Source organism: Hermetia illucens, chromosome 4 (assembly GCF_905115235.1).
Source record: "Hermetia illucens chromosome 4, iHerIll2.2.curated.20191125, whole genome shotgun sequence".
Taxonomy (NCBI): Eukaryota; Metazoa; Arthropoda; class Insecta; order Diptera; family Stratiomyidae; genus Hermetia; species Hermetia illucens.
The window spans coordinates 112,528,452-112,554,535 of NC_051852.1; the positions used below are offsets into that span (position 1 = coordinate 112,528,452).

Sequence of the window (26,084 nt, forward strand, 5' to 3'; positions counted from 1 at the left end):
AATAAAGCCGATGGACATTATATGACGACACAAATCCATCAGACTACAATAATGAAGTACAGACAGCTCGACAAGAATTTCCTCTCAGCTGTGAAGACGCCATCACTGTAATTCGCCAGGCTCTATTTCAAATCGGTGGGTGTATACCGTAAAATTTTAACGCCCAACTTTGCCGACAACGCCACGAACGCATAGTTCAGACAGGACTACTCGTCTCTTAACGAGGGACATGAATATGGCTACGTAACCAATTCTGAAAAAATTCTGCCAACATTCAGCAAGATGGTTCAGATGAGAAAGATCATACCCTGAATGCTGTCAGGCAGTAGAAGAGAAAAGTCTGGTAGAACAAGAGTATTTCTCACTATTATCATAGCATTCCCAAAACTGATGTTAAGGAAGTTCGGACACAGACTAGATACAAACTGAGGCCGTCCACTTACAATTGCCTACACCCATTCACGGTATATTTTTCCAATTGGATCTGGGCCTTGAAGTGTATTAGAGCACTTCATGCAAGACCGTAACGGTATACTACAGGATTAGATTACTGTAATCATAGAAGGCAATATGGTTAGCATTGCATTCGCCCGAGATTATTACCCTGATTTGACTCAGGAACTCATTCACAGCTGTCCAGACACACAATGTTTAAAATAGTCATTAATTATTCAGCCCTGCCATGCGACTATTAACTGGAAATAGCCTTCTATATATAGCACACACAAAAAACATTGATGCAATAAATTATTCACTTCTAGCATGCTGCATACAAATACATTCGCTAGACCCCCTTCTTGTAGAAAGATATCCAGACTATCTTCTCCATGGATCTATAGTATCCCAATACCACAGTTAGATACTAGACAGCTACCTCACTCCCCCTTGCCCCTCAAGGGGGGAAATCAGTGCGAGTACACACGATTTCAAATTGTTTTGCCCTTGAGCATGAGCGAGATGCACCGAAAACCCGATCAGCTGTGTTTGACATACCGCCCGGACTTGCCAATGTATTGGTGAGATTGGCAAGTTTTTGCTTATGTATAAATGAATACGTGAAACAACTTTTTGCTATATGGGTGAGCACGCCGTAGTACCAGAATAGCAAAAGCTCACCGATCTCTCTCTTACCAATACGATTTGACGAAGGTTATGGGTTGTCCTTCTTTAGCGCCGGTCATGTGTACGGATAAGTTTCCGCAATACATTTGCAAGTCGGGGCATTTGAGTGTGGGTACTGCCTATTAGATATACTGCGAGCTGGTCTTTAACAGAAAATGTTAACAGAAAGATCTAAGAGAGAGAGAGAGAGAGAGAGAGATTTTTGGTATTCTATTTATTTCAACACACATGCAGCGATAATGAAGTTTTTAGTGGAACATAAGTGGCTAGCGGCTAAACCTATAGTAACCAACTGGGGCAATGTGAATCATATAAGTTTGGAAGGATGTTGCCTTATCACGTGAAAAACTAGGCTACTAAAATATCTGAAGTAGTCATTGATATCACGGTAGCACCCCCTGATACAGTCATTAGCAGAGAACATAATTTTGTATCAAATGCTTTTGAACTCAATGTCATCTCAGAAAGGCAACTTTTTGTGCTTTTCCGTTATCCTAACAGTCTATTGATTCACTGTATATAATTACTTTTCCAAACTCATTGGAACTGTATGGTCAAGCTAAAGGAAATGTCCCGTCCATATTGAGCTCCAATTTAATCCTCAAAATTAGAGGGGTTAGGCCTATCTGTACCGTAGGGCGGTCCATGCTTTCTTAGCTTCACATAGTAAATAAAGTGTAGTCCCATTTTTTCTTTCTGTAGAGATTAGGTATAAGTGTCAGACGTAGTGGGAGCAATTTCTATTTATTACGGTAGCTACTTTATTTTGGATAGCTCCATAAACACGTAGTAATCGAAGACATAATTTTTGATAATATCTAAAACTGATTACTCTGTCCTTATAAAATCCTTGAATACGGAAGATCTTATCACAGCGCAAACAACTGACGACTGACTCGTAATGATGTGTAATATGTCAGTCTATTTACGTTAGTAGTATACTGGCATTCGGTGTAAGATTGCAGAAAATTTGCACAAAAGAAGAAAATTTGACCTATCATAACTTTGCTAGTAATAGTGCGATTTTCACCAAACTTGGTAGTATCATATTCTATATTTAGTCTATATTACTGCAAATTTGATAATTGTAGGATAAACTTAAGGACGATTTCCAGTTCATTTATAAAGAAAATATACTGTTTTGCTGTTTTCACATTCAAAGCGCGATTTGTATAGTGTTTTTAAAATTGTGATTTCTCGGAAATGAAACAAGATAATAATTTGAGGTTTCTTTTATTTAAAATATAGATGATGAAATAAAAAAATACATTATATCCGTTTGTTGTTGTTGTTGTACAGAGGTTTATATTTGATCCTGAAGTTGCATTTTTTTGAGACTTGATCCAACTTCTACGCTTTTGACTAAAAAGAAAGTTTGGATACAATTTTGCTTAGAACACATGCTTGTTATGACCCGAACTAACGAGATCAGTTGAAAAATGTAGTTTTGGCACCTTTTAAAAAATTAATTTTCAAAATCGCCCTCAGCCAAAAAGCCGAAAAAAATAACTTAATGTCAACGATCATAGTTCGAGCCCAAAAGAGCTTTTTAAGATGTTTGCCACCATTAGAAATGTAAAACCTTGTTAAGTTTAAATGATTTTTTTTGGAGGCAGGCCTAGAAAATAAAACAAAAAAAGAAACAAACAAATCGAATGAAAAGTCCCCCTCACATCATATAAGGGATTAATGCCACCTGTAACTTTTTTTAATGCATTCTTTTGGAGTATAACTATCTGAGAATATATTCTTAAAGAGAAAAATCTGTTCCGTAAACGACCTGAAATTGAAATTTGAAGCCAGTGGCCAAAATTACTCGGAAACTACTGAACCGATCATTTTGAAATTTGATAGAATTATTCAACACATAAAAATATAGCGTTTGAATGCTCGATTTTTTTTTTAGTTAAAATGATCCAATTCCCCACGATTTAAGTAATCGCAAACATAAAAATATTTCTGAAAGTTATTCAAATTGTATAAAGTGTATACTTTAAGAAGATGTAATGATCGTTCAACGAAGTTTCGTAGTTTTCTTAAAGAAATTCATGAAAATGACCTACTTTTTTGCGCTAAGAGTGGCATTAACTTGTTAGCCAGACATCGATATTGAGAGTATTTTGAGATCCAGACATCATTTAGTAACAGCTTCGTGTTTCTTTTTGCGGATTTTTTAGTTGAGTAGTTTCTGAGAACGGGTCTGTGAAAGAAATTATTATGGTAAACTCACGCACTCATTCTCATTGCATTGAATGTCAGAACTGGGACCTACTTTGGAAAGAACTAATCTAGTAGTATTTGATACCCCACATGAATATATTCGGTGACAAGAAATTTACATCCTCCTCCCACATAAACTCAACGGAGAACAATGTTATTCACTGCATCAGAGAGGATTCACAGTTCCCACTTTTACATCAAATTCCGTATCAATATCGTATCAAACGGTTTCTGAACAAATAGGTATGACAGACCGGCAAACAGATGATCGAACACAGACATATAGTAAACCGACTCCAATAAGGCGTTCTTTCATATAAAACCTTAAAAACTGACCTAGCGAAGATAATTCTTAGATGATGTAACAGTGACTATCCCAGAAAATAATCAATTTGTGGAAAATATTGCTGAAAGGTGGGTTTCGGGGATTTGTAGTGCAGTTCATAACTACCGACGCGATGAATGTTGTGAAAAGTTCTTAGAGTTTTACCCTTAAGACGAGGAAGTTGTTATTAGACCTATGATGATAAGTAAAGAAACGATGATTTTATACTATGATCCGACATCTATAAGGAATTCAAAGGAGGGGCATCGGAAGGGGGCACCAGGTCGCCCAAAGCACTAAAAGGATCATGGCTGCTGAGAACGCAATACAATTGTATACGCGGTTTATTAGAATCACTTGCTACAACTGCGCGCGTGTATTATAAGAAACGAGGAGAAATTTCCGCAGGTGTGTTATTGTTTTAAGGCAATGCTTCATTCCATGCAGCTGCAGATTGAAAATCTACAGTTAAGGATTCTGACTTCACAGAAATGGGGGGACGGAACTATCTACGACTTTAAACAAGTCGGGAAACCGGAAGCTGGACGCTTCAGGTATGAAAAGTTCTGTGTTTTTCTTTTATAAATACATTTGAGTGTGCGTTTGTTCCATTAGTACCTATCACGCAATATATGCATAAATATATTATGTGAGAATATTCACTTTCGCGTGATATTTACATTCAAACTCTTGAGTTTGCACAGAAACGACAGTTTTGACACATTATAACTTTGTTAGTAATAGTGCGATTTCCACCAAACTTGGTGGGATCATGTTCTATATTATAGCCTACATTTCATGGTTCTAGGATACATTCAAGGGGGGTTCTGTGGCCAATTACTAAAAAATATAGTAATGTCAAAGCTAAGACCGGTTTCGAAAAGTACAAATCGAGACATTGATACCCCCACTTAACTATATTTGGTGAAAAAAGAGACCTTGATACCCCACATGCCTATATTTGGTGAAAAAAAAATTAATACCCCCCCCCCCCTTTGCATGTATGGGGACCTCCTCCTTTAAACTCGACGTAGAACCATGTAACTCATTGTATGCATGAACGTTCACACTTCTCACCTTCCACCGAATTTGGTGTCAATCGCTGCCACCATCTCCAAGGAAAATGCGTGTGACAGACAGGCAAACAGTGAACCGATTTTAATAAGGTTTTGTTTTACACAAAACCGGCAAAATAAAACACAACCTCACTATGTAAAAGTACTTGAAAAAAAAAAATCTAAAATACATATCTGCATATCGAGGCAATATGTTCATTGCAACAACCTAGTTTGTGTTTATTGCGTTCCAAATGTTGATTGGTTCTTCAGTTTTGTGTTTTAGTCTGCGGTGGAAAACATCAACAAAGCAGTAATTTACCCTAATTGCAGTTGCGAATGCAAACAGAAACTCTTACTTAGAGCTATCTCGCAACGTTCTAGTCAGCACATACCGAACCCCATTTCACCCGAATGTGTATACGTTTCGTATAAAAGCGAGAATATTTGAGTCCGAAATCTTCGAAACGTTCGGTTCAGCGCAGTCGCACCGACACGTGTCTCGATCAGATGACATAATTGTCACTATACCCGTGAAGTGGAGAGCCGTGTCGGACTGGAGTGGGCAATGTGTCCCATTGGAAGTTAGAAGTTTTGAGTGAAATCTTCCTTAATTTGAATCAAAAACATTCAGAATGTCAGCCAAACCAAAATTACAAAACGGGAACCATTCCGCTTGTGGTTGCGAGGAGCTCGGGATAAAAATCGATGAAGCAGCTAAAGTTAGTGCCGAAAAAACATACAGAAGTATCTTGAAATACTTTCACTTCTTAGTGACCAACTAGTTTTCAATAACTTTCTCATCTATGCTGTAGGTGATTGCTGACAGTACTCAGAGGTACGGTCCGGAAGAAGTTTTCATAGCGTTCAATGGTGGAAAAGACTGTACTGTTCTGTTGGACCTTTATATTAAGTATTCCAAGCATAATGCGAAGCCGATAGTGATTTATATACAATCGGAGAACCCTTTTAAAGAGGTCGATGACTTCATAAGAACCTGCGAGATCAAATATGACATTAACATCGAGTTCGCGAAAGGCAAGCTGAAACCAACACTTGAACAGCTTTGCTCTAAAAATCCCAGGCTTGGGGCTGTAGTGATGGGCTCCAGGCGAACCGATCCACATTGTGATAAACTAGAAACGTTTCAGGTAACTTTCCATTCGTAATAAGCCTACTTCTGCTATGCTAATTACATTATGTAGTACACAGATCCCGGCTGGCCTAAACTGTTGCGCATAAATCCCATATTAGACTGGAATTATAAAGACATTTGGGATTACATACGACTCAACAAAATCGAATACTGTAAGCTATACGATGAGGGATATACCTCTATTGGAGACAGAAAGAACACGAAGCCTAATGAACATCTGTTACTTCCAAGCAATGATGGCTCAAGGAAATATAAACGACCTTGGGAACTTGATGATAATAGTTTCGAGCGAGCAGGCAGGTTTTGACGCAGATCAAATTTCTAGGAACAAATTTTATTTTTAGCAATAATCGGGGGTGCTAGATTATATGACTTTTTAAAAAAATTTTACTTTTTCCACTGATTTTTCGAAAAAAAATCAGTATCTAAATTTTTAAATAAAACTTGAGAACAAATTTATTCTGTTGTTACTCTATTGCTACATAATATTTCCTAATTAACCCCTGCTCGTCTTACAATCTCACCATCCATGATATTACCGAAAACATTCTCAGAATACTTCTTCCATAGAAAAAGTCGCCATGGTTTACATTATTCAAGATAAATATGCAAAGTATCGCAATACAGCATTATCAAATTGTTTAAATAGTGATAACTGCTATCTGATGTGGGTAAAGGTGACTCGCGAGAAAACCGTCATAGTCCAATAGAGCTCAATCTGCTCATTCGGGGTAGCTTTTTTGTGCTGATTCCGGACTCACTTACTAGTACTAGGCCAACAGAATGATACAAGTAAAAGCGAAAATGAGTGTTGAGTAGTTGATAACATAAATATTAATTGGCATTTGTTAATTTGGTTAGATAAATTTTAATAGAGATGAAAAATGCTCGTAGCAATGTCACAATCTAGGAATCTTATAATGTGTTATCAATACGGAATTTCTTACTAAGGGAGTGTATGTTGTGTGTGTGACGTTGAAATTAATGTGACGGAAGCAAATTCTACAAAGCGCATAGAATTAGTCTCGAAAGAGTTTCCTTCCCTAAAGAAAAGAGTTTATGTAAATTCATAGCTTTCATAAACATCTTACTGCAGACAGGGCCGGTAGTTCAGCAACTCCTTGGCAATTCTTCATTTTCACTATATTTCTGGCACGCTACTTGCGCTACCATTTGGGTCCTTTTCTGCTTAGCTCCAATTATTTTCACCCCACATATACATGACCCAATCTTCCATATTGGTTGCACGTGTTTTGATATGTAATAAATTACTCCTTAAATATTTACAGTTTAATTTTATATCGCAACCGTTTGCTATAATTTAGAACAAATAGAAGCGAAGTCTTTAAAAAAGAAAACGATAACTTAAAGGTTCAGAATTTGCTTCAATTTTGATCACCGACGTGCCTTCAGAGCGCTCTGCTTCAACATGAGAGTAGTAGAGGAAGGAAAGTGCGGGCAGTTTAGGTGAATTTTTTTAAGTCACTCCGATCGTGATGGGTAATAGACCTTCGGGACGTTCGATTTGGAGAGTGAGTTCCACTGCGCGGTTTAGCCAGCAATGTCCTCCTCCAACCTTTCCTTAATATGCGACCTATCAACTGCCACTTTCGCCTTCTGATCAAATCGTCTATGGGTAACGGGCATGTGCGCCGACCAAGTTCTTTTCCCAAAATTGTATCATCCCAGATGACACGTCACAGACAAGTGTTCACGAAAGGTTGGAGCTTTTGAGTAACAGTGGCGACTGCCACTCCCATATAGCAATACGAAAAAAAGATTAGCATGGAGTAATCTCAACTTGATATTGGTATTGAGATAACTGCATTTCCACATTTTAGACAGGGCAGTGAAAGTAGACCTCGCGTTTTTAATTTGTCGGTGCCACAGTTGGCAGGAACGACGCTTCCTACAAAGAAAAGGTGATTAACGTCTTCGGTGCCCTGTCCATTAATACAGATGACCCAAAAAACTAAGAACCTTGGTTTATCTTCAGTCCGACTCTACTTTTTTCTCTTTTCAAATCCAAATCCATTTGACCAAGATCCATGACTCGTTGATACAGCAAATAGATGTCATCGGTTTAGACGAAGTGTTTGAGAAGAGGTCTTATAGTCAATTGAACTCCTTTACGTCCTCGGAGCAAAGCAGCATAAAGAACGTCATCGATAACAAGAAAAAGTAATATCAGTGACAGAATGCAATCCTCAAGGACTCCGGTTTAGACCTCAAATCCCTCTCAGATTTTACTTCAGTGCAGCAGATGAGATTTTGTGCCCTTATATATCGCTCTGGTAATAGCTTAGTTTTCCCGAAATGCCCTTGCTCTACACTATTGCACTGCTCATCGTTTTGGAGTGGAACCACAATATCCAGCCGAAACTTGAATTCCAGGGTAGAAGAGTGGGGCCGTTGATATAAATCCAACAATTTAACCACGTTTCCTTCCAATAGGTTTTTCCACCGGTAAGTCCTTCCATATCCAAGGCGCGAACAAATATTTAATAATAAATATAAATATGGAAATTTGTAGATCACTAGCCCCCAAGTTTTACTATAAATTTTATACATATAACTCACTAAAATCATTGCACACAGGGCGAATTTTCTCTTTTCTCAAAAACCAATAATCATCTTCATCTATATATTTTTTGGAATGGTCCAAACTTCCCACGACAGTGCTTGCAGTAACTTAAGGAAATTTACAGGAAACGGAGTATTTCTCGTTTTTAGCCTTTCACCGTATTTTGCTAATTAACCATTAACTCCTTCAAAAGAACCATATAAAACTTCATCCATGACCTCCATGCTCTGCACCTATCAGACTTCGTTAGTATATCAAATCTCCAATTTATCATTATTATCATTACGTCATGAACTTTTTCACTGTACAATTAAATTGTTTTTCGCGGCATTCAATGTTTATGGTGGCTTTTTGCGACAAGGCCAATAACTTGGTCCACGATAGAGATAAAGAAGTTTTTGCTCACCGTCATTTTAAAGGTAAATGTAAATGTTGATGACTCGTAATATCATACATAACGCCTTTATGATGTGTTTTTCGATCTAATCGATTCTTCCTATATTCAAGATAGACTGAAGAATTTCCAGTCAATTTCCAAAATACAGTAATATACCATTATTGACTTTATTTGACCAGATTCGGTATGTGAAGTATTGGTTTTAGAAACTCTGCCGTTACACGGGGAAACCCTATAGGATTGTGATAGGGCGACTTCTAGTCCGTATATTTCAGCAGATCACGTAACAGGGGCAGTGACAACTTTCACAATTAGCAATAGTAACCAGAGACAAGCTGCTGGAAATAATTTACAGTAGAATATGAAACAACGAAGCTCCGGGTTTCGATAACATACAGAATAAGACCCTTAAGCTAGTGATAAAATCAAGACATGTTCGCTACCCATGAGTATCGAAAGCAGCAAAAGAAGTTGGCATTGTTATCTAGAATTATCAAACCTCCAAATAAACCAATCTCCTATAAATCCATTTATCTTCTAGACACTATGGGGAAATGATTGGATCGGATTTTTTGCAATAGTTTGCTCTGAGTTATTGACAACCCAAGACACCTCTGAGATTCCACCATTCTTTTTCTGAATGAGTGCCGCATGTGATGCCTGTCGTCATCACGGTGAAATATGGCGCTACCTCTATTTATCAGGCATGGACGTTTTCTCTTCAACACTACCTCGAGACGCTATAGTTGAGCACAGTACACTTCCGCTCTTAAGTTTCGATTACATGATAACAGTTCCTAACGAATAATTCCTCAAATATTCTTTCAAACACACGATAAGAATCTACGAGAGAGTACAATTCTGCTTTTTATTTCGATGACTGTGTTATGTCCTTTTTGCAAGCAATTATGGGTGCCCAAAAGAAAACCTTACCTTCCGATTTTTGTCTGTTGAACCTAGGGGTCAGATTTCTCTCTCTTCGGGAGCACGTTGAATCTCTGTAATAGTTCAGCAATAGTTAATTTATTCTCCTCCTCCAAAGCCACAACAATCCGTTCCTTTCAAGACTTGAGAAAAAAAACTATGTACACACCCAATATAACGGGAGAGATGGACCCTTCCCCCATCTCATCCTTTATAGCGAGGGAAGAACAGCGAAAGGAAAAGATCTTTGAATAGAATGATAGTAAGAGCGGTGGAGATACTCAGAAAATGGTCGGTGAACAAACATGATGCTTGCCATCAAGGCGTGGTTGGAAAGCATTTATAATCTCATCTAGTTTCATACGGGGCATAGATGGTACTGCCAATACTGCTACAGATGTACATTGAACCCTTTTCTCCAAATTGCGAAGTGGTTGCAGGAAAGGGAGGGGCTCCACCCGTGTTCATAAATTGCAAGCCCAATTGGTCTTGTAAACGAAAGCGGCTGTAATTAAATGAATAAATTGGGTCCTTTTAGAAGGCTGAAATCAGTGTCTGTTCTATTTACTAAAAAAACAGAGCGCACTGCACTATCAATCATTGATGTTATGGTATCTTGAGGTAATGTTACTTTATCATCACGTGTCCGGGCGACCCAGATCCTCGTGCCATATTAAATTGAACTAAAGTAATCACGTTGCGATCACAGGGTGGTAACGGCGACAGCTTCGTAACCTCATGCCCTCGCTTCGAATACCGATCACGGTCATGGAAGAGAATAGAATCTAGAGGTCTGAGTGCTGCAACAGCGGTTTACTCCTTTGGAAAAATAATTGTGAGAATTTCTACAGCATCATCACACTTAGGGAAAACTGTAATAAGGAAACACAATCCAACGTTTCCTATATGAATGCCCCGCCTATGGACGCAATAGATACTAACAATTTTTGTACTAATGCAGTTACAGCGGATGGCGTGACATCCTCTATCGGAAATCTCGCAATACATAAATGAATCTGGGATATTCCGTTAGTCAGGAGCGTTAAGAACAATGGGCCCCTGCAATCTGATTGCTCAGAGGCAATGTCTCTACTCAATTTCATACCCCAAGTCCTGTATAAAATACTACAGTAATATACTCAGTAATTAATCAAAAAAAAAATGTAATCTGTTGGAGATCTGTGTACAAGCATATTCTTTGAAGTAGATTAAGATGGTAGTTAGGCTATGTTGTCTGGAAAAAATTGGAGTGACGGTCTTGGCGATTTGCACCCAATATGAAGAAGAGACAATTGGTATGCAGCTGCCCGGCCTGCTCAGATCTCAGACGAAGATACCTTAGTAAGGTTTCCTTCAACGAAGAGTCTGCGCATTGTCTGTCTTTAAAGAATGTTCTCCGATTCGCGAAAGCCTGTAAACGCCGTAGGGAAAGGGTCGTTAAATAGGCGATCTCCGGGAATAGTACAATGGGCCTAACAAACGCCTGAGCGTTTGGAGCTGCGATTCTCCACTAAACTAAATTATGTTGCGCTTATAAGTGAAAAGTAGCAGTTCAATTTTCCGAGTTATATAATGAATGTCGTCAAACACAGAGCGTAGCTACAACATACTGCTATGCAGTGTGTCCTCTTCTCTAGGGTCAATTCTACTTTCAAGAAGAAAACTAAAGTTATATCAGAAATTTCTGCCACTTAACCCCTAGAGATCCTTCACTGGCCGAAATATTGAAGTACGGGGAAGCGAATTATATAACATAGGTAGTAGAATCCTGTTTGGTAGAAGCATTTTTTGAAAAAGGTTTCTCTTATTTAACTAGGGATGATGCTGGGCTTGGCACAATGTAATAAAGAAACCATTTTCTTTTTACGAAACTTACTTATCTCACGACAAACGGTTTCTCTATTGGAGTAATTTTTTGCCGTCCTGAAAAAAAAAAATAAAAAAATGGAAATGGTCTTTTCATTTTGAAAGGGCAAACGTTGATTCAATTTAAAATTAAAAAACCCAAGCATTCTGGTCTCATATGCTAAATATAACTTGATATGTCATTCAGATGCCGTCTTGCCTGCCCCGCTCGGAAACTTTACGAATCTAAGAGCGTGTCCCGTCTAAGGTGGCTCCTCTTTCTTTTCATTGGCTATAATTAGCAGAGTCCAACTTTCACTAGGTGCCAACCAAGTTCTTTAAGAAGCCTTAGTATGATTTTCATACTCCGCTCCCCAAGAACGGGGAAAACAATTCGGCCATAGGTTTCTTCTTAAAAATGTGCGTGCGCCAACTATTATTCATTTTTCTTGATTCAACAACATGAATCCTTGTGACTTTCGACAATAAATGACTTGTCGACGAACATTGACTCTGACACCACTTCACTGTCAGCCTCTTCATTACCAATCATGTGATCTGAGGCCACCGTCAAGAATGTTTTATTCAAATGAACGAGTTTGATCAGTACTTGGTGGTGGTATGATATTGGCATTTAGTGCTAGTTTTTCCGCAGATTCACATCTCCACTGCCGGCGGAGATTCCATTCCCCTTATATTACATTGTACTAATTCCAACCGTTTTGGAATTCGTTTCATATCTTCAGAATCATAAAGATTGACGACTTCGACTGGCAACGGAACGCCCATTTCTGATTTTTGAGAAAAGTTAGCACGACTTTTTCAAATTCTTTTTACTATAGAGAAGCAACGTAAATATCATGGAATAGCCTTGATGAGACTGACTCACTTTGAACTTCCTTTTTTTGCCAATTGCTTTCCCTATTAGGCGATCTCAGTTGCATGGCCAACTGGTTTTCAACCCTGAAGAAGGATACCAATAGCATGCAGTGCTAAATAGAATTGGGTAAGTGGAACGATACTTATAATTATGGAAATACAACTCAGTCCCAATAGGTAAATTCTAAGATCCTTGCTCTGCTGTATTGCAACAGATCTTACACGTTTTTCCCCAAAGCTGCTGTATCCAAATCAAATTGTTTTCCTTCCCCCAAAATAAAAAACTTCATTTAGTGTCACTAACGATATGCATATTAAAAACCTAATCAAAAACGTAGCCGAATTTTTTCACAACAATAAAATTATTCTTTCTCTCTTTGCTGCATCGGCTGGTCTGAATCATGTTGCTGATGCTGTTGTTGTTGCTGCTGCTGCCCTCGACTGTGATGATGATGTGAAAGAAAAGCCAAGTGACCTTTCGGACATTTATTTGCGTAGTGACCTTTTGTTCCACATTTGTAACATGTAATTTCTTCCAATGGACGTGGCGGGCCTCGAGGTTCATTGTTGCCCGCGTTGCCGCCACCTTCTCCGTTTTGCTTGAAGTAGCTGAGCGCTCGAAATCGTGCCTCTTCTTGTCGCATTGTAGCTTCTTTCTGTTCCTGTGGCATTTTATTGCAAGACGATGCTTTGTGGCCCAGTTCTCCGCAGTAGTGACATGTGGGTGGTCTCTTCATAATTTGATCTTTTGGTATTTCTGGTGGCGGTGGCAGCTCAAATCTTGGGTGCATGTGCTTGCAGTTAGCACCGTCAGGGCAGAATCCGGCCAAATAATTGTTGCAAAGAACTCGTCGAACATGCCGGTGGCGACAGTGGGGACCATGTCGGCAGAAACCTCGATCATACCAAGGACAGTCTTTTATCTTGCTCTCCGGGTCAATGTGTAGGAACGGGCATTCCTTATTGTGGCAGGCGTTGAATCTTGAATAAAAGTAGCACTCTGGCATTTTCGTCATGTCATATTCGTGCAAAAATTCACATTGGTCTCCTTTTTTGCATAATCCACGCAACCAATGTTTGCAGACAATCGTCCTGTCGCCGCGAATATGCCTGAAAGGGCAAGCGGCACCTTTGTCACATTCGGAACCATCTCGAGCATTGAAAAATTGGCAAACCGCAGCCGTGGACTCTGTAAAATTAATCAAAGTATAAACTCATTTGATTCTCAACCTAATTGCAAACATGGTAACTTACTGTCCATGCCGGGAAACGGCAGAGGTAGCGCTCCGAATTGTTCATTGAGATCCCGCTCAATTTTAAACTCAATGTTATCTACATTCGCTATTAAGAGCTCCATTTTTAACTTAACTTAATATTGACAACAACTCCTACACTACGCCGGGCGGATGAAGACTGCTAATCCTGCCAACAAGGGCATCAAGAACCAACAAAACATCTATTGAATGTCAAGACTAGAAATGTCAAATAAATTAGTCCTTGTATCTTCTTCTTTATTTTTACTGAAGAGATGCTGGTAATTTTTTTCGAATCAAATCTAGCCCCAATAATGAAAACACAATTTTTTTTTGAAAACACAATTTTTATTCATATCAAACTTAACTAAACTTAAACTAAAAGTAGCCTAAGACTTAACAGTTTTTCTTAATCTGAGTCATAAATTATAGGATATATAAATTACACTAGGCGGAAAAATGGAAACAATTTAAAAGCTTAAACGAAAAATAGGGGAAAGACATAAAAACCCCTAATGTCCTAAAGTTAGACTTAAAACTAGGGCTTAAAACTAATGACCCGTGCGTCTAGACGCCGGGAGAGATCTGAAAAGAAAAAATCATTTGCCAAATGACATTATGAATGACAAGAGCTGCATCCGTTGCTCCCAAATGTCTTTGGAGGCAGACAGTGCTGGCATAAACGAGTTGAGCTGGTGCCCGAGGTCTGGTAGGCTCCTGGGCTTTGCTGTCTAAGGTTGGAGATGTCGTCGATGAGGCGGCGGTGGTTACCGACGGTTTGGTGTGCATTCCGCGTGCGGCTTGGGCGTACGATACGCCCGCGTTGATCCTTGCTGAGTTTAAGCTAGGACGGGACTGGTCCTGCGCTGGTTTCCTGAAATTATGAAAAGTCCTGCAATTTCGATAATTTGCCGGATGCTCCTTAGATCCGCAGTTAATGCTTCTCCTCTGTGCTTTTCGTGCATTTGCCGGGTGCATGTGAATCCACACATTTCACATACCGGTAAGGCATAAAGCAGTTGGCTGCAGCGTTGCCGAGGCGCTGGCAGTTCTTGCACTGCATGGTACGCTTGTTGCGTACAGCTTCGAAGCGCACTACTGTATGTAGTAGCGTTTTGGTTCTCGCGAGTTTCGCTATATTGAACCCGGGTTTAAATGACACTAGCCAGAGGTTGAGATCCCTCTTCTCCTGGATGGAGCGTTGGGTCTCGTACTGGCGGACATCGGTGGCTTCTGAGCGGCCAGCTTGAGCGAGTGCGGTCATCACATCCGTCCTCGGATGGAAGCTGTGTAGACCACGAAGGATCATGTTCACAGGCTTCTCGCACTTTGGTGTATAAGAAAAGAACTTCTTGTCGTTCGTCGACAAGAAGCGTTTAGTGTCATCGAACTCTTTGATAGAGTTGACGAGCACTTTGGTGCATTTTGCACCCTTCTTCATCGTGAATTTGTTCGGCAGCTTATCGAGGTGTGCCGAGATTATCTGTAGGATGGCCGAATCCTCCTCCATAATAATTATTGGAGGGACCTTTTCACTCGCTCGTTTCTTTGCGTCGTTTGATGCTCCTTGAGTGGTTGAAGGGTGCGTCGCTGGTGCTGAGGCGACGGACGGTTGATGAGTTGCAGCTTGGTTGCTCGCCAGCTGTGCGATCTGGCTTCTAAGTTCTGCGATGTTGCGATTTTGCTGGAAGATGATTTTATTCGGTCCAGCAATCTTCTCGGCCGGTGTGATCCGGCGGGATTCTGAGGCGGCTCTCTCCTCTTCTTCTGGCGCAGAGTCCAGTGACGCTTCGGACAGCGCCTCGTCCGGTAATAGAGCGGGTGCTGCGCCGCGCTTCTGGCGCTTGACTTTCACCCATTCGGCCATGGTGAAAGCTAACCTGTGGAAATACAAGAAAAATTAATAATATTGCAAAGGCGGATACCTAAATGGCTCGCAGGGCGGAATGTCTCCAGGCCGAGGAGACACAATGTTGGCAGTTTGAACGCCGACCGAAATGACCGGCCGGCGTAGCTGTGTCGAGAAACAAGAATTATGATCACGAGTTTCCGACCGTGATCCGCCTTTACAAAACAAATTATTTCAACTGAGACTCTTCACTTTAATATCTTGGATAAGAGTGCACCCTTTGCTTGCAGTTACATGTCCTTTTAAAGGGTCACAATGCAAGCAATAAAATACACATCTTCTCCTTATTCTTACTTCCTAACAATTATGTATTTACTTAGGTCTAGTGCAATAAAACTAACTTACTTGCTAGCGAGTATTTATTTAGGCATCGTTCTTTGATGATGCCGACATGTGTAGGCGGATGGATGAGGATGACGTAACTCCTCCCCACTAAATGTAAAGCTCGTCCTCGAGATTTTTTTTTTTTTTATTGCCCTTATTCCTATGACTTATCAATAGATATAATATAATAATAATTTCTTACACGTAACTTCTTATTTTCCAACTTCTTGGTTTACTAATAGGATATCAATGTTTATTATTTTCCTTTCTTTCTTCTTTTTTTTTTTTTTTTAATTGGAGTCTTTTTCTTGGCAATGTGTTTTTTGCCTTTTATATCTCTGAGGGTGTATCTTTCCAGAATTAGCTTGTATATATCTAGGATCTAGTTTTTTCGCTTTATGGTTCTTAACGAATCTACTGTCATATGCTGTTTCTTTTCTGTCCTTATTTCGTTGTTTTATAGCCTTACTCTTTACCTTTTGTAGTTGTTCATAAATTTGATTATCAGGTACGTTTGTTTCTTTAAAAAAAATGTCTATTGGCTTAAGGCAATGTGTAGAGTGGAATGTGTTATTGTAATAGTTAACACATTCCTCTATAGGGTTATAATCGAGAAGATCTCGGTCTTCAGACTTTTGTCTGAGTAGGTACACTCTCAAATGTTCATTTAAGGATCTATGTGCGATTTCTATGTCAGAATTGCCGGTTTTATGGTATGGGCTACAAAAGTGATACGTTATGTTTTCCTTCTCTAACCATTCTTTAGTTTTTTGTGTTTAGTGCGCTTTCATTATCCGAAATAAGGTTTTCGGGTTTTCCTATTTTATTAAAAATTGCTCTTAGCGCGTTGTTAACTGAATCCCATTGTCTGTTTTGGAGTTTCTTTATTGTAAGGAATTTAGAGAATTTGTCTATGCAGGTAATGTATGGTGAGTTTCTATCCCTAAACCAAATATCGATGTGATATATTTCCCTAATTTTTTTGGGCGTTTTAGTCTCTTTAAAAGGCAGTTTATTTGGGTTTCTTTCGTACTTTGCTTGGTTGCAAATGGTACAATTATTTATTTGTTTCGTTATCATCGTTTTAAGGTTCGGAAAGTAATATTTGTCTTTGAGCTGCATATAAGTTTTATTGATACCTACATGGTTGCTAGTTCGATGTATTTTTGCAATTAGTTCCTTTATTTCTATTGGTGTGCAATCACACAAGATTTTATTCGCTTGTACAACTGTTCCCTTTGGATTTGTTTCCTTCCAATTTTTATAATGTTTTTGGAAAATAAGCATAAATTCTTTAGTGTGAAATTTTACACCTGTTGTACCTTGTGTTGGTACATGGTTTTGTAAAATGTATTTTGCATTCTTGTCGTCGAAATTTTCGAATTGGAATGTAAGTCTAATTTTATTGTGGTGTTTTTCTCTTTTGACTTGATTACTCGTTCCCCTCTTTATTATGATTTGCCTCTTGTAAGCGTTAATGGGCTTTTCTGATATGAAGATATAATTATTATTATCTTCAAAGGCAGTATGTTGTGTGGCTAACGATTCGTTTTCGTTATTATTGAGTGCGTGTATTTCAACTCGCGACAATGCGTCTGCAACGAAATTATCTCTGCCTTTGATATGTTTGATGTTGAAATCATATTCTAAAAGCTTCAACTTCCACCTTTGGAGTTTTGAATTATCCTCTTGAATATTTTCCAAAAACGTAAGTGGCTTATGATCCGTTTGTAAAGTGAATTTTCTGCCAAACAAATATGGTCTAAAATAAGATGTTGCCCATACTATTGCTAGCAACTCTTTTTCAATGGTCGAGTATCTAGTTTCATGAGCGTTCAACGTTCTACTAGCAAAGGAGATGGGTCTTCCTTCTTGGGACAAAACTGCTCCTATTGCGAAATTGGAAGCATCTGTAGTCAGTGTAAAATGTTTGCTAAAGTCTGGATGCCTTAGTATTGGATCGTTCATTAGATATAATTTAAGTGTCTGGAAGGCTTCTTTATATTCTTGTTCATCGGGGTTAATAGTGGAGTCTTTTTTCAATTGTGTAGTTAGAGGCTTTGCTATTTTTGCAAAGTCTTTTATGAACTTTCTATAGAAACCAGTTAAACCGAGAAATGATTTGATTTCTTTCTGAGTTTTCGGTATTGGGAATTTTTTGATGGTTTCTATTTTCTTGGGGTTAGCTTTGATACCGTCTTTTGTTATTACATGCCCAAGAAATTCAGTGCTTCTTTGCAAAAATAAGGTTTTTGACATTTGAATTTTTAGATTAGCTTCTCTGAGGATATTGAAAACTGCTCTGAGTGCGTTTTCGTGTTCTTTTAATGATGTGCTGAATACTAAAATGTCGTCCATATAGACTATGCAAATTTTGCCGATATGCTTTTGTAAAATAGAATTCATAAGGCGCTGAAATGTTGCTGGTGCATTTTTAAGTCCGAATGGCATTCGAGTAAATTCGAAATGACCTTCGTCGGTAGAAAAAGCTGTTTTTTCCCTGTCTTCGGGTTTGATTTCGATTTGATGGAACCCCTTGGCCAAATCAATAGAGGTAAAGTAGTTAGCGTTACCAAGCTTTCCGAGTATATCATCGATTTGTGGTATCGGATATTTGTCCTCTACGGTGAAATTATTAATTTTTCTAAAATCAATAACAAGTCGGTATTTCTTTTCGCCCTTTTTAGGAACTATCCAAATTGGGGAATTGTATGGAGATTTTGAGGGTTTAATAATGCCTTGCTTAAGATCTTCTTCTATTTGTTTTTTCACGAACTCTTTAAGTGCATACGGGTATCGATAATTTCTTTGATATATTGGGTTTGGAGTTGACAGTTTAAGTTCGTGTTTTATATCATGGGTAAATGACAACTTTTGGGTGTCATCGTATTCTAAATCGCAGAATTCTTTTTTGATTCTGTCAATGACTTCTTGTTCCTCTTTTGTGAGATGGTTTTCTACCCCTAACGTTTTTTCATTTTCTGGCTCAAAGTTTGCGGCTTGGGCCATGTATACCACTTCTTGTTGGACAGTTATAGGCAACGCGATGCTGTTAATTGATAACGTATTATCTTCAAAGTTAATTATCGCTTTAGTTGGTTTTAAAATGTTTTGTCCTATAATACAGTCGAAAGTTTCACTTTGGAAAGGCAGTAATTTCCATTCAATTCTACCTTCAAATTGAAATTCTTGTGGGAATTCTGAATAAAATCCATGAAAGGTGGATGAAACTGCATTTACCGAACATATTTGCAATGGTTTAGATAACCTATGTTGTCTATGCTCTGCTACTGCCTTCGAGTTTAATATTGAGGTAGAACAGCCGGTATCGATTAAGCATCGAAGTTCTTTGCCTTCGATAGTTAGTCGAATAATGGGTAACTGGGGTTCTCTTCCGAGGCATATAGCCGAAAATCCGTGTTAACATGGAGCGAACTTGAACGGGATGTTGCCGTATTCATGGAGACATCCGAAGGTAGAGATAGATCTGCTCTGTTTTGGAATTTAGTGTTTCCTAATGGAACGAAGACATTTGAAGGTGGAGATAAATTTGCTCTGCTTTGAAACCTAGTGTTTCCTGTTGGAGCTAAATTTCGCACTTTCGTATCACTTCTATTTTGACCATATTGATCAGCACTGTTATTCACATTTCTTGCACCACTGTAATTAACGTACCCTGTTTCTACTAACACTTTATAAGCACTTTCAAGTGAATCTGGTTTGTAGGCATGTAAGATACCTCTAATAGGTTCGGGACATTTGTTAACAAAAGTATTTTTAGCGATCTGATTTTTTAGCTTAATCATTTCCGACTTCTGTGCAGCGGAAAATGTTACATTATACTTAATCTTATGGTTAATTTTAAATAGACACTTACAGATATATTCGTATAATTGTCCTGCTGTTGTGAATCGTGCCGCTAGCAATCTTTCGGTGAGCTGAATTTCATTTTCCGGTGTATCAAAGTGATTGATGAGGAGCGCCTTGACCTCTGACCAGGATTCTGTGATGTGAGTATGCAAAACCTCTCTTGCTCTTCCAACGATGCGTCCTAATAACATCTGATGAAGGATGGCTTTGAAGGGGCTGTTGTTCACTTGCTGTATCACTGCATCCACTGCATCTATAAAGGGGAATAGATCCACCTGCGTTCCGTCGAAATTCGAAAGGGCTCCAATATAGCCCGACAAACTTTTGAAGTCCATTGTCATGTTGAGCGTGAGTAAAGAGAAATCTTTGATGAGATTCTCCAGGTTCTTTTATTTGTGAGTGATAAACAGTTTTTTAAACACTCGCAGACCGACTGCGCCAATTATGATCACGAGTTTCCGACCGTGATCCGCCTTTACAAAACAAATTATTTCAACTGAGACTCTTCACTTTAATATCTTGGATAAGAGTGCACCCTTTGCTTGCAGTTACATGTCCTTTTAAAGGGTCACAATGCAAGCAATAAAATACACATCTTCTCCTTATTCTTACTTCCTAACAATTATGTATTTACTTAGGTCTAGTGCAATAAAACTAACTTACTTGCTAGCGAGTATTTATTTAGGCATCGTTCTTTGATGATGCCGACATGTGTAGGCGGATGGATGAGGATGACGTAACTCAAGATTCACTTCTAACTTCTTCGTCCGGGAATCACGTCCAACCGTGACTCGACCGTGTCTTCAACTGGACTGAACTGTGAATGAACTGTGACTGTGACGCAATAATGGATGCGTTCGGTGTTTAACTTCAAATAGGTAAAGAAAATGGTATTTTAAAATTAATTTTCAATTTCAAGCAAATGCCATGCTTATTTTGGGAGCTTCGCTTTTGACTAATAATAATTCTAAGAAATAATTCTGCCAAATTTGTAAAAATTGAATGTGTAAATTTTGAGTAAATGTGGAAATTCTTTGCAAAAAACCAACGAGATTCTATAGAAGAAATTCAAATAACTATGTATCAATGTGGAACGACAATGGGCTATGGGTGCAAATCTATGCTTCAAGATAAACTGCAAATTAAAAAGGTGGAAATCCTGAATTAAACAAAAACAAAATGAGGACAATAGGGCGAGAAGTTATCATTTATCCTTTATGGAACCATTTGCACACAATAACAGGGACCCAGCATGCAACATTTTCCATGAAGATGCCGAAACGACTTCTCATATCATGCTGGATTGACACGCAATTGTGCGAGTCAGGTATAGAGAGAATTTACAAACCCTAAAAATAAACTTGATTAGGTTCGCCTAGTCGAATATCTTCCGAGTTTAGGGAGCACAACGCGACTATTCACTGAAACACACGCAAACATACTTAAAAGAACTTTAGTAGAACAAACAACAAGTCAAAAGGTTGTAGTATGGAGTAAGAAAATCCAATTCATTATGGGTCAATGACCGGCGAATCCATTTTTTTGACTGAAATTCCAGTTATATATTTTCCTGCTGGACGAATCACATTTAAAATAAAATCCTTGATTTCTTTTTTAAAATTTCGTCTGTCATCTAGGGGAAATCCCGATTCGCACTGACAACTATGCAGCTGTTTTGATTTTTATTTGATTGGCACTACTGATAGTTGTCAAATGTTTGAAAACTAAACTGTCGTTAACGAAGGTTACTTCTTGTGCATTGTTGATTATTTTACAAGGATAAATAATGTCTTATCGAAAGAAACGTATGCAGTCTACGGTTGAATCGTCGACCAGCAAACCCACAAGGTAATTATGCCAAAATGAAAATTTTTGAGATTTCATTAACTGAAACTGTCATTCAAGGTTGAGTCGAATCGCGCAACCAATACGGCGGCCGTCCCTCCGGGAACGTTCTCTTGAGCGGTCGTCCTCTATGGATCAAATAAATAACGCAGCTTTTTTATCGGCTGCAACGCGGAATCGAAGCTCAAGTGCTACCCCAATGCGTACTCCCAATCGACCTATACCTCACGCTGACATGGGAGGCCCTTTGACCAGTGAAAAGGAACGAATGCCACTCGACGATAAGAAATTTTTACAAACACAAGCATCACGAATTACGGAATACCTACACGAGGTTGAAGACCTTTTAGGTAAAGATTTCTTTTCCCGGGGAGGTTTGAAATCGATGTCAACAAAGCAGTTCGTGGTCATCTTCTCGCATTTTTTGAAATTCATTGCGGGAAACCGGCTTTCGATTGGAACGGCTTATGTTGATGACGTAGTTTCCGTGCTCGGACAGATCGGATATCCTTACACAATAAATAAATCTTGGTTGAAAACACCAAATGCCCCACATTCCTTCAATAATGTGGTTATACTTTTCGGTTGGATGTTGGACTTCGTTCCAAGGCCCGACTTTGTTGAGGATTTCGAAAATGAGTACCTTGTTGTTCCTGAGGACTTACCTGACAAAGAATTCGCTTTGAAATTCATGTCTTCTGCCAAAGAAGGTTTCTCACTTTGGAACAACTCGAAAAACGAAGAATTTAACAATTTGAAGGAGGAAACATCGAATATTTTTATTCGAAAACGGAATCAAGGTGAAAGTTTGGAGCAAGTGCATGCAGAAATTAAGCAAGTCGCTAGCGATCTGAAAGAGTTAGACCGTAGTAAATCCAGAAGCAAGTATAAGGAAGAAGCGTCCTCTTTTGAAAACGAGTGCAACCAACTGGAGGGTAAAGTCAGACTCAATGAAGTATGTGTTTCCAAATCGGTTAAAACATGCGAAGATAATGAAAAACACATACTAAGGCTTGAAGAACAGTCCGAACATAAGCAGGGGCAAATAATAGAAACGCAGCGCCGAATCGAATGCATTGAAGGAACTGTCAAGACTCAAAGAATGTCCACTGCGGAACGAGCCGAACTCATAACCCACATTCAGTACCTTAAGCAACTTTTGGAATCAAAAAAGAAAACGGTATTCGAACTGCAGGACAAAGACGCGTGCAATCAGGTCGCGCATTCGCGTCTGGTGAAGCAAACCATTGATGCTGTCGCTGCGTTCAACAACTACGTTCAGAAAATATTTTCAGATCAAAGTGATCTACTGGATTGTGACATTGAAGAACTTTGCCTCGATCAAAACTCGGAAATGTCAATCGAGGAACAAATTGAAAGGATCTTACCATTGCTTGAGAAAGCCAAGGGATCGTCATTCCAGCAAATCAAATCTTACACCCAAGAAATATCCGATCTAGAGCATGCGCTCAAAAAAGTCGTTTACGAACATGACACCTTACTCGAGGGGCAACTAAGAAGCACTCAAAATAAATGCGAAGAATACTCGAAAACCATTGAAAAATTGGATGTGGAAATCGTCAACAAGACCGCCTGCCACACGAGAGAAGCGGAGGAATTGACACATGCTTTGGAGAAACAAACACTACTGAACTCTAGTTTAAGGGAAAAAATCAACTTCCAAAACGAAGAATTGACAAGGCTGGCTAAGGAGAATGAACTCATGTTTGCGGAGACAACTGAGAAAATGGAGGCGTACTTGCAGGCGAAGAAGCGAAATGTGCATCTTCTTGAGGAAGGAGTAAAGTATTTGGAAGATGCTAATTTGAAATTGAAGGATATAAGCTAAGTTCCTTATTTTGTAAATTCGTAATCATATTGATTCAGTTTAATAAGTAGTATCTACTAGAGCTATGCGACTGCCGTGCTTATAAGCGGGCAGCAGTTAATAACTGGCAAAGCTGGTTAGTTTTTAACGGTTCAGCCATATTTAGGCTTATTGTTTTGATAGATATGTCGACAATTCAATTAAAATTTAATTCTGACTACAAGTGATGCCAAATCCATCAAAATAATGAGATTTTGTGCAAAACTCCTTTAGTTTTCATTTTGGGAATCAAGTGGCAGAATTTTAAATTAAAAAAATATATATATTGCAAGCATGTTTGATTAAGTTACATGATAATATCTAAAACTAATGTCCAAATTTGTGCTACTTTCTTTTCAACAAAGGCATGGGTGATAGCGACTTTGTGTGATGTAAATTCCAAATTATATATCAAATAAAAAAATTTATAAAAATGATGTCATGGGTATATTAAAGAAAAAATATAATTTGTACGAGTAGTGTTGAGAAAGAAAATAAGAAGTCTACTTTCATATTTTGCTAAAAAGCACAACAGAATGGAGAAGAAGATTGTATCAGGTGCTGAGGATATTTACGTCTTACCTTGGTTTGCGTATACTGCTCTAACGTTTATTGGGGACACGGGTACCCCAAATCAAACCAGGGAATTTGAAGGAAATTTGCCAGAGATGGAAATTAACAATCATAAATTACATGGTTTTCCAGAAAATACCATTTTTAACATTATTTTGTTATTTTTCAAATTGATATTACCTATAAAAACTTGTTTTGCAACGTAAGAGAGGTTATGTATGAAGTTAAGTATGCTTGAATTCTTCGCTTACCTTCTTTGGTGCTATCATGGGGTTTATGGTAATTGTAGCGGTCTCATGCCGCCAACATTAACTGTAACTTCTCTCCATATACCAGATATAATTTCACTAAAATTTTTTATCCTGGAGAACATTATGAAGTAGAATACAAATTAAAACTATGTCAACCAGAATCCTAATATAATAGCTTTAATGTCTCTAGGTTTCCGAAAAGTTCTGAATATTGATGCTATCGAACCAAAGGCTTTTCCGACGATTCTTCTTGCTCTCGATAGTCCAATTAAACTCTCCTTTTGTTGAGCCCCTGTTCAGGTGTTTTTGAAAATGGTTTCATAAGATAAGTGTCCAATACAAAAGCGCTATCAGCTACTAGATATTGTACTATACGCTCCACCACTTGGTGGTGTGCTGCCATTTGTTATATGAATAACATCTGGAGAGGTTTATGGATATTCTAATTGATGTTCGAAACGTATCCTACGTGCTTGATTGAGTTCGCCGCTGGGATTCAACTTCAGCCAATGTATAGTTGGATAAGCGGTGTGTAATGACTTGAAGAGATTGACGATGGTCCAACGACCATCCTGACTAGCCAGAGACTGCGCGATTCGTTACCTCACTTTCCATTATACAAAAATTCACATGTTTTTTCCGATGTGTGGATCCACACCGGATCCTAAAAATACCATATTCGCACGACCCTACCGAAACAACATCACATGAGCTAAACAGGAGAGTTAAAAAAAAAAAATAACGGCTCGACCACGCGCGTGGAGCCGTAAATCTCCGGACCCGAGTGCTACGATCGAAAGGGAAGATTCACGACAAATCATCGATCAATGTTCCTCCTACCTGAGATGTATGGTGAAGCGCGGCTTACGATGTTCCCACCCTGTCTTGACATTGGAGGATGCCCCTTTGATAATGAGAGTTTTGTGAGGTCAAAGAGGAGGAGGGAAAAAGGAAGTCCTTAAATCAAGAAAAAAATTGTAAATAAAGTTAAACAGAAATAATACGACTAAAATGAAATAATACACGATTATATAAAATCATAAAAGGAAATAAAAAATGATCGTATGAAATCGTATAGGTTAAAATAATATCGAAAAAAAAAACAAAAGAAAATAATCAAAGGAAAATGTAATGAAAATAATCAAAAAAAAAAAAGAAATCAAAGTAGAATTTAACAAAGTAATCTGACCTTAGGATGAATTTTACACATTTGTCTCTTTATCCTACAAATAAACATGAAGTTGCTTCTTTTCTTTGTTAGAAATTTCAGATAAAAATTGTGAATTAAATGAAACGTGTTCACAGTATGTAATCGTTGCAACCCTCATCGAGCACCATTCTTTGATGCGCTCCTTCTATTATACCTCCTGCCAGCGTTGATTCGGCTGTAAAGCCACTTTTAAATCTTTTTATTTGAAGCTGGCTTGGAACTGGAATGCATGATTTTCGAAATGTCTACCGAATATTAAACTTCCAATTTTGCCGGCACATGGGACACTCCTGACTTCTTTGAAAATGTCAGAATTTTTTTTTTATTTTAACTGTCTTTTGGAAGTATGATACAATAATAGCTTACCCAGCTGTAACCCTCAAAATTGTCATATTAGAAAAACTTTTGAGGCTCAACAGTCGTATTATCACTTTGAAAATTACTATGGTTGGCGGCGCCTTCACGCAGTAACGGG

The 26,084-nt window shown here is 38.5% G+C and overlaps 4 protein-coding genes and 1 long non-coding RNA gene across 6 annotated transcripts; 2 read left to right on the top strand and 3 right to left on the bottom strand.

The window, feature by feature from the left end:
* Window positions 1-2,339: 2,339 nt before the first annotated feature.
* On the bottom strand, window positions 2,340-4,198 carry LOC119655865. Its single transcript, XR_005249963.1, has 3 exons — window positions 3,395-4,198; window positions 3,186-3,322; window positions 2,340-2,484 (listed from the first exon to the last, which is right to left on the bottom strand). It is a non-coding gene; the product is annotated as an uncharacterized LOC119655865 (long non-coding RNA).
* Window positions 4,199-4,983: 785 nt separating this feature from the next.
* Window positions 4,984-6,337, top strand: LOC119655864 (FAD synthase-like). 2 transcript variants are annotated; one of them, XM_038061987.1, is made up of 3 exons: window positions 4,984-5,469; window positions 5,538-5,873; window positions 5,928-6,337. In XM_038061987.1, exons 1-3 carry the CDS (start codon window positions 5,431-5,433, stop codon window positions 6,183-6,185), a joined length of 633 nt encoding a protein of 210 aa, XP_037917915.1. In that variant the 5' UTR covers window positions 4,984-5,430; the 3' UTR covers window positions 6,186-6,337. The 2 variants fall into 2 exon arrangements, with proteins under 2 accessions (XP_037917915.1, XP_037917914.1); XM_038061986.1 differs by having other exon boundaries at window positions 4,987-5,444.
* A 6,459-nt stretch (window positions 6,338-12,796) lies between these two features.
* LOC119654761 (cleavage and polyadenylation specificity factor subunit 4) lies at window positions 12,797-14,007 on the bottom strand. Its single transcript, XM_038060302.1, has 2 exons — window positions 13,762-14,007; window positions 12,797-13,696 (listed from the first exon to the last, which is right to left on the bottom strand). Exons 1-2 carry the CDS (start codon window positions 13,862-13,864, stop codon window positions 12,870-12,872), a joined length of 930 nt encoding a protein of 309 aa, XP_037916230.1. The 5' UTR covers window positions 13,865-14,007; the 3' UTR covers window positions 12,797-12,869.
* A 126-nt stretch (window positions 14,008-14,133) lies between these two features.
* LOC119654760 lies at window positions 14,134-21,505 on the bottom strand. The gene is made up of 2 exons (XM_038060301.1): window positions 20,527-21,505; window positions 14,134-15,640 (listed from the first exon to the last, which is right to left on the bottom strand). Exon 2 carries the CDS (start codon window positions 15,625-15,627, stop codon window positions 14,695-14,697), a length of 933 nt encoding a protein of 310 aa, XP_037916229.1. The 5' UTR covers window positions 15,628-15,640; window positions 20,527-21,505; the 3' UTR covers window positions 14,134-14,694.
* Window positions 21,506-21,561: 56 nt separating this feature from the next.
* Window positions 21,562-24,012, top strand: LOC119654759 (kinetochore protein NDC80 homolog). Its single transcript, XM_038060300.1, has 2 exons — window positions 21,562-21,711; window positions 21,769-24,012. The coding sequence occupies exons 1-2, from the start codon at window positions 21,650-21,652 to the stop codon at window positions 23,555-23,557; spliced, it is 1,851 nt and encodes a 616-aa protein (XP_037916228.1). The 5' UTR covers window positions 21,562-21,649; the 3' UTR covers window positions 23,558-24,012.
* Window positions 24,013-26,084: the final 2,072 nt, after the last annotated feature.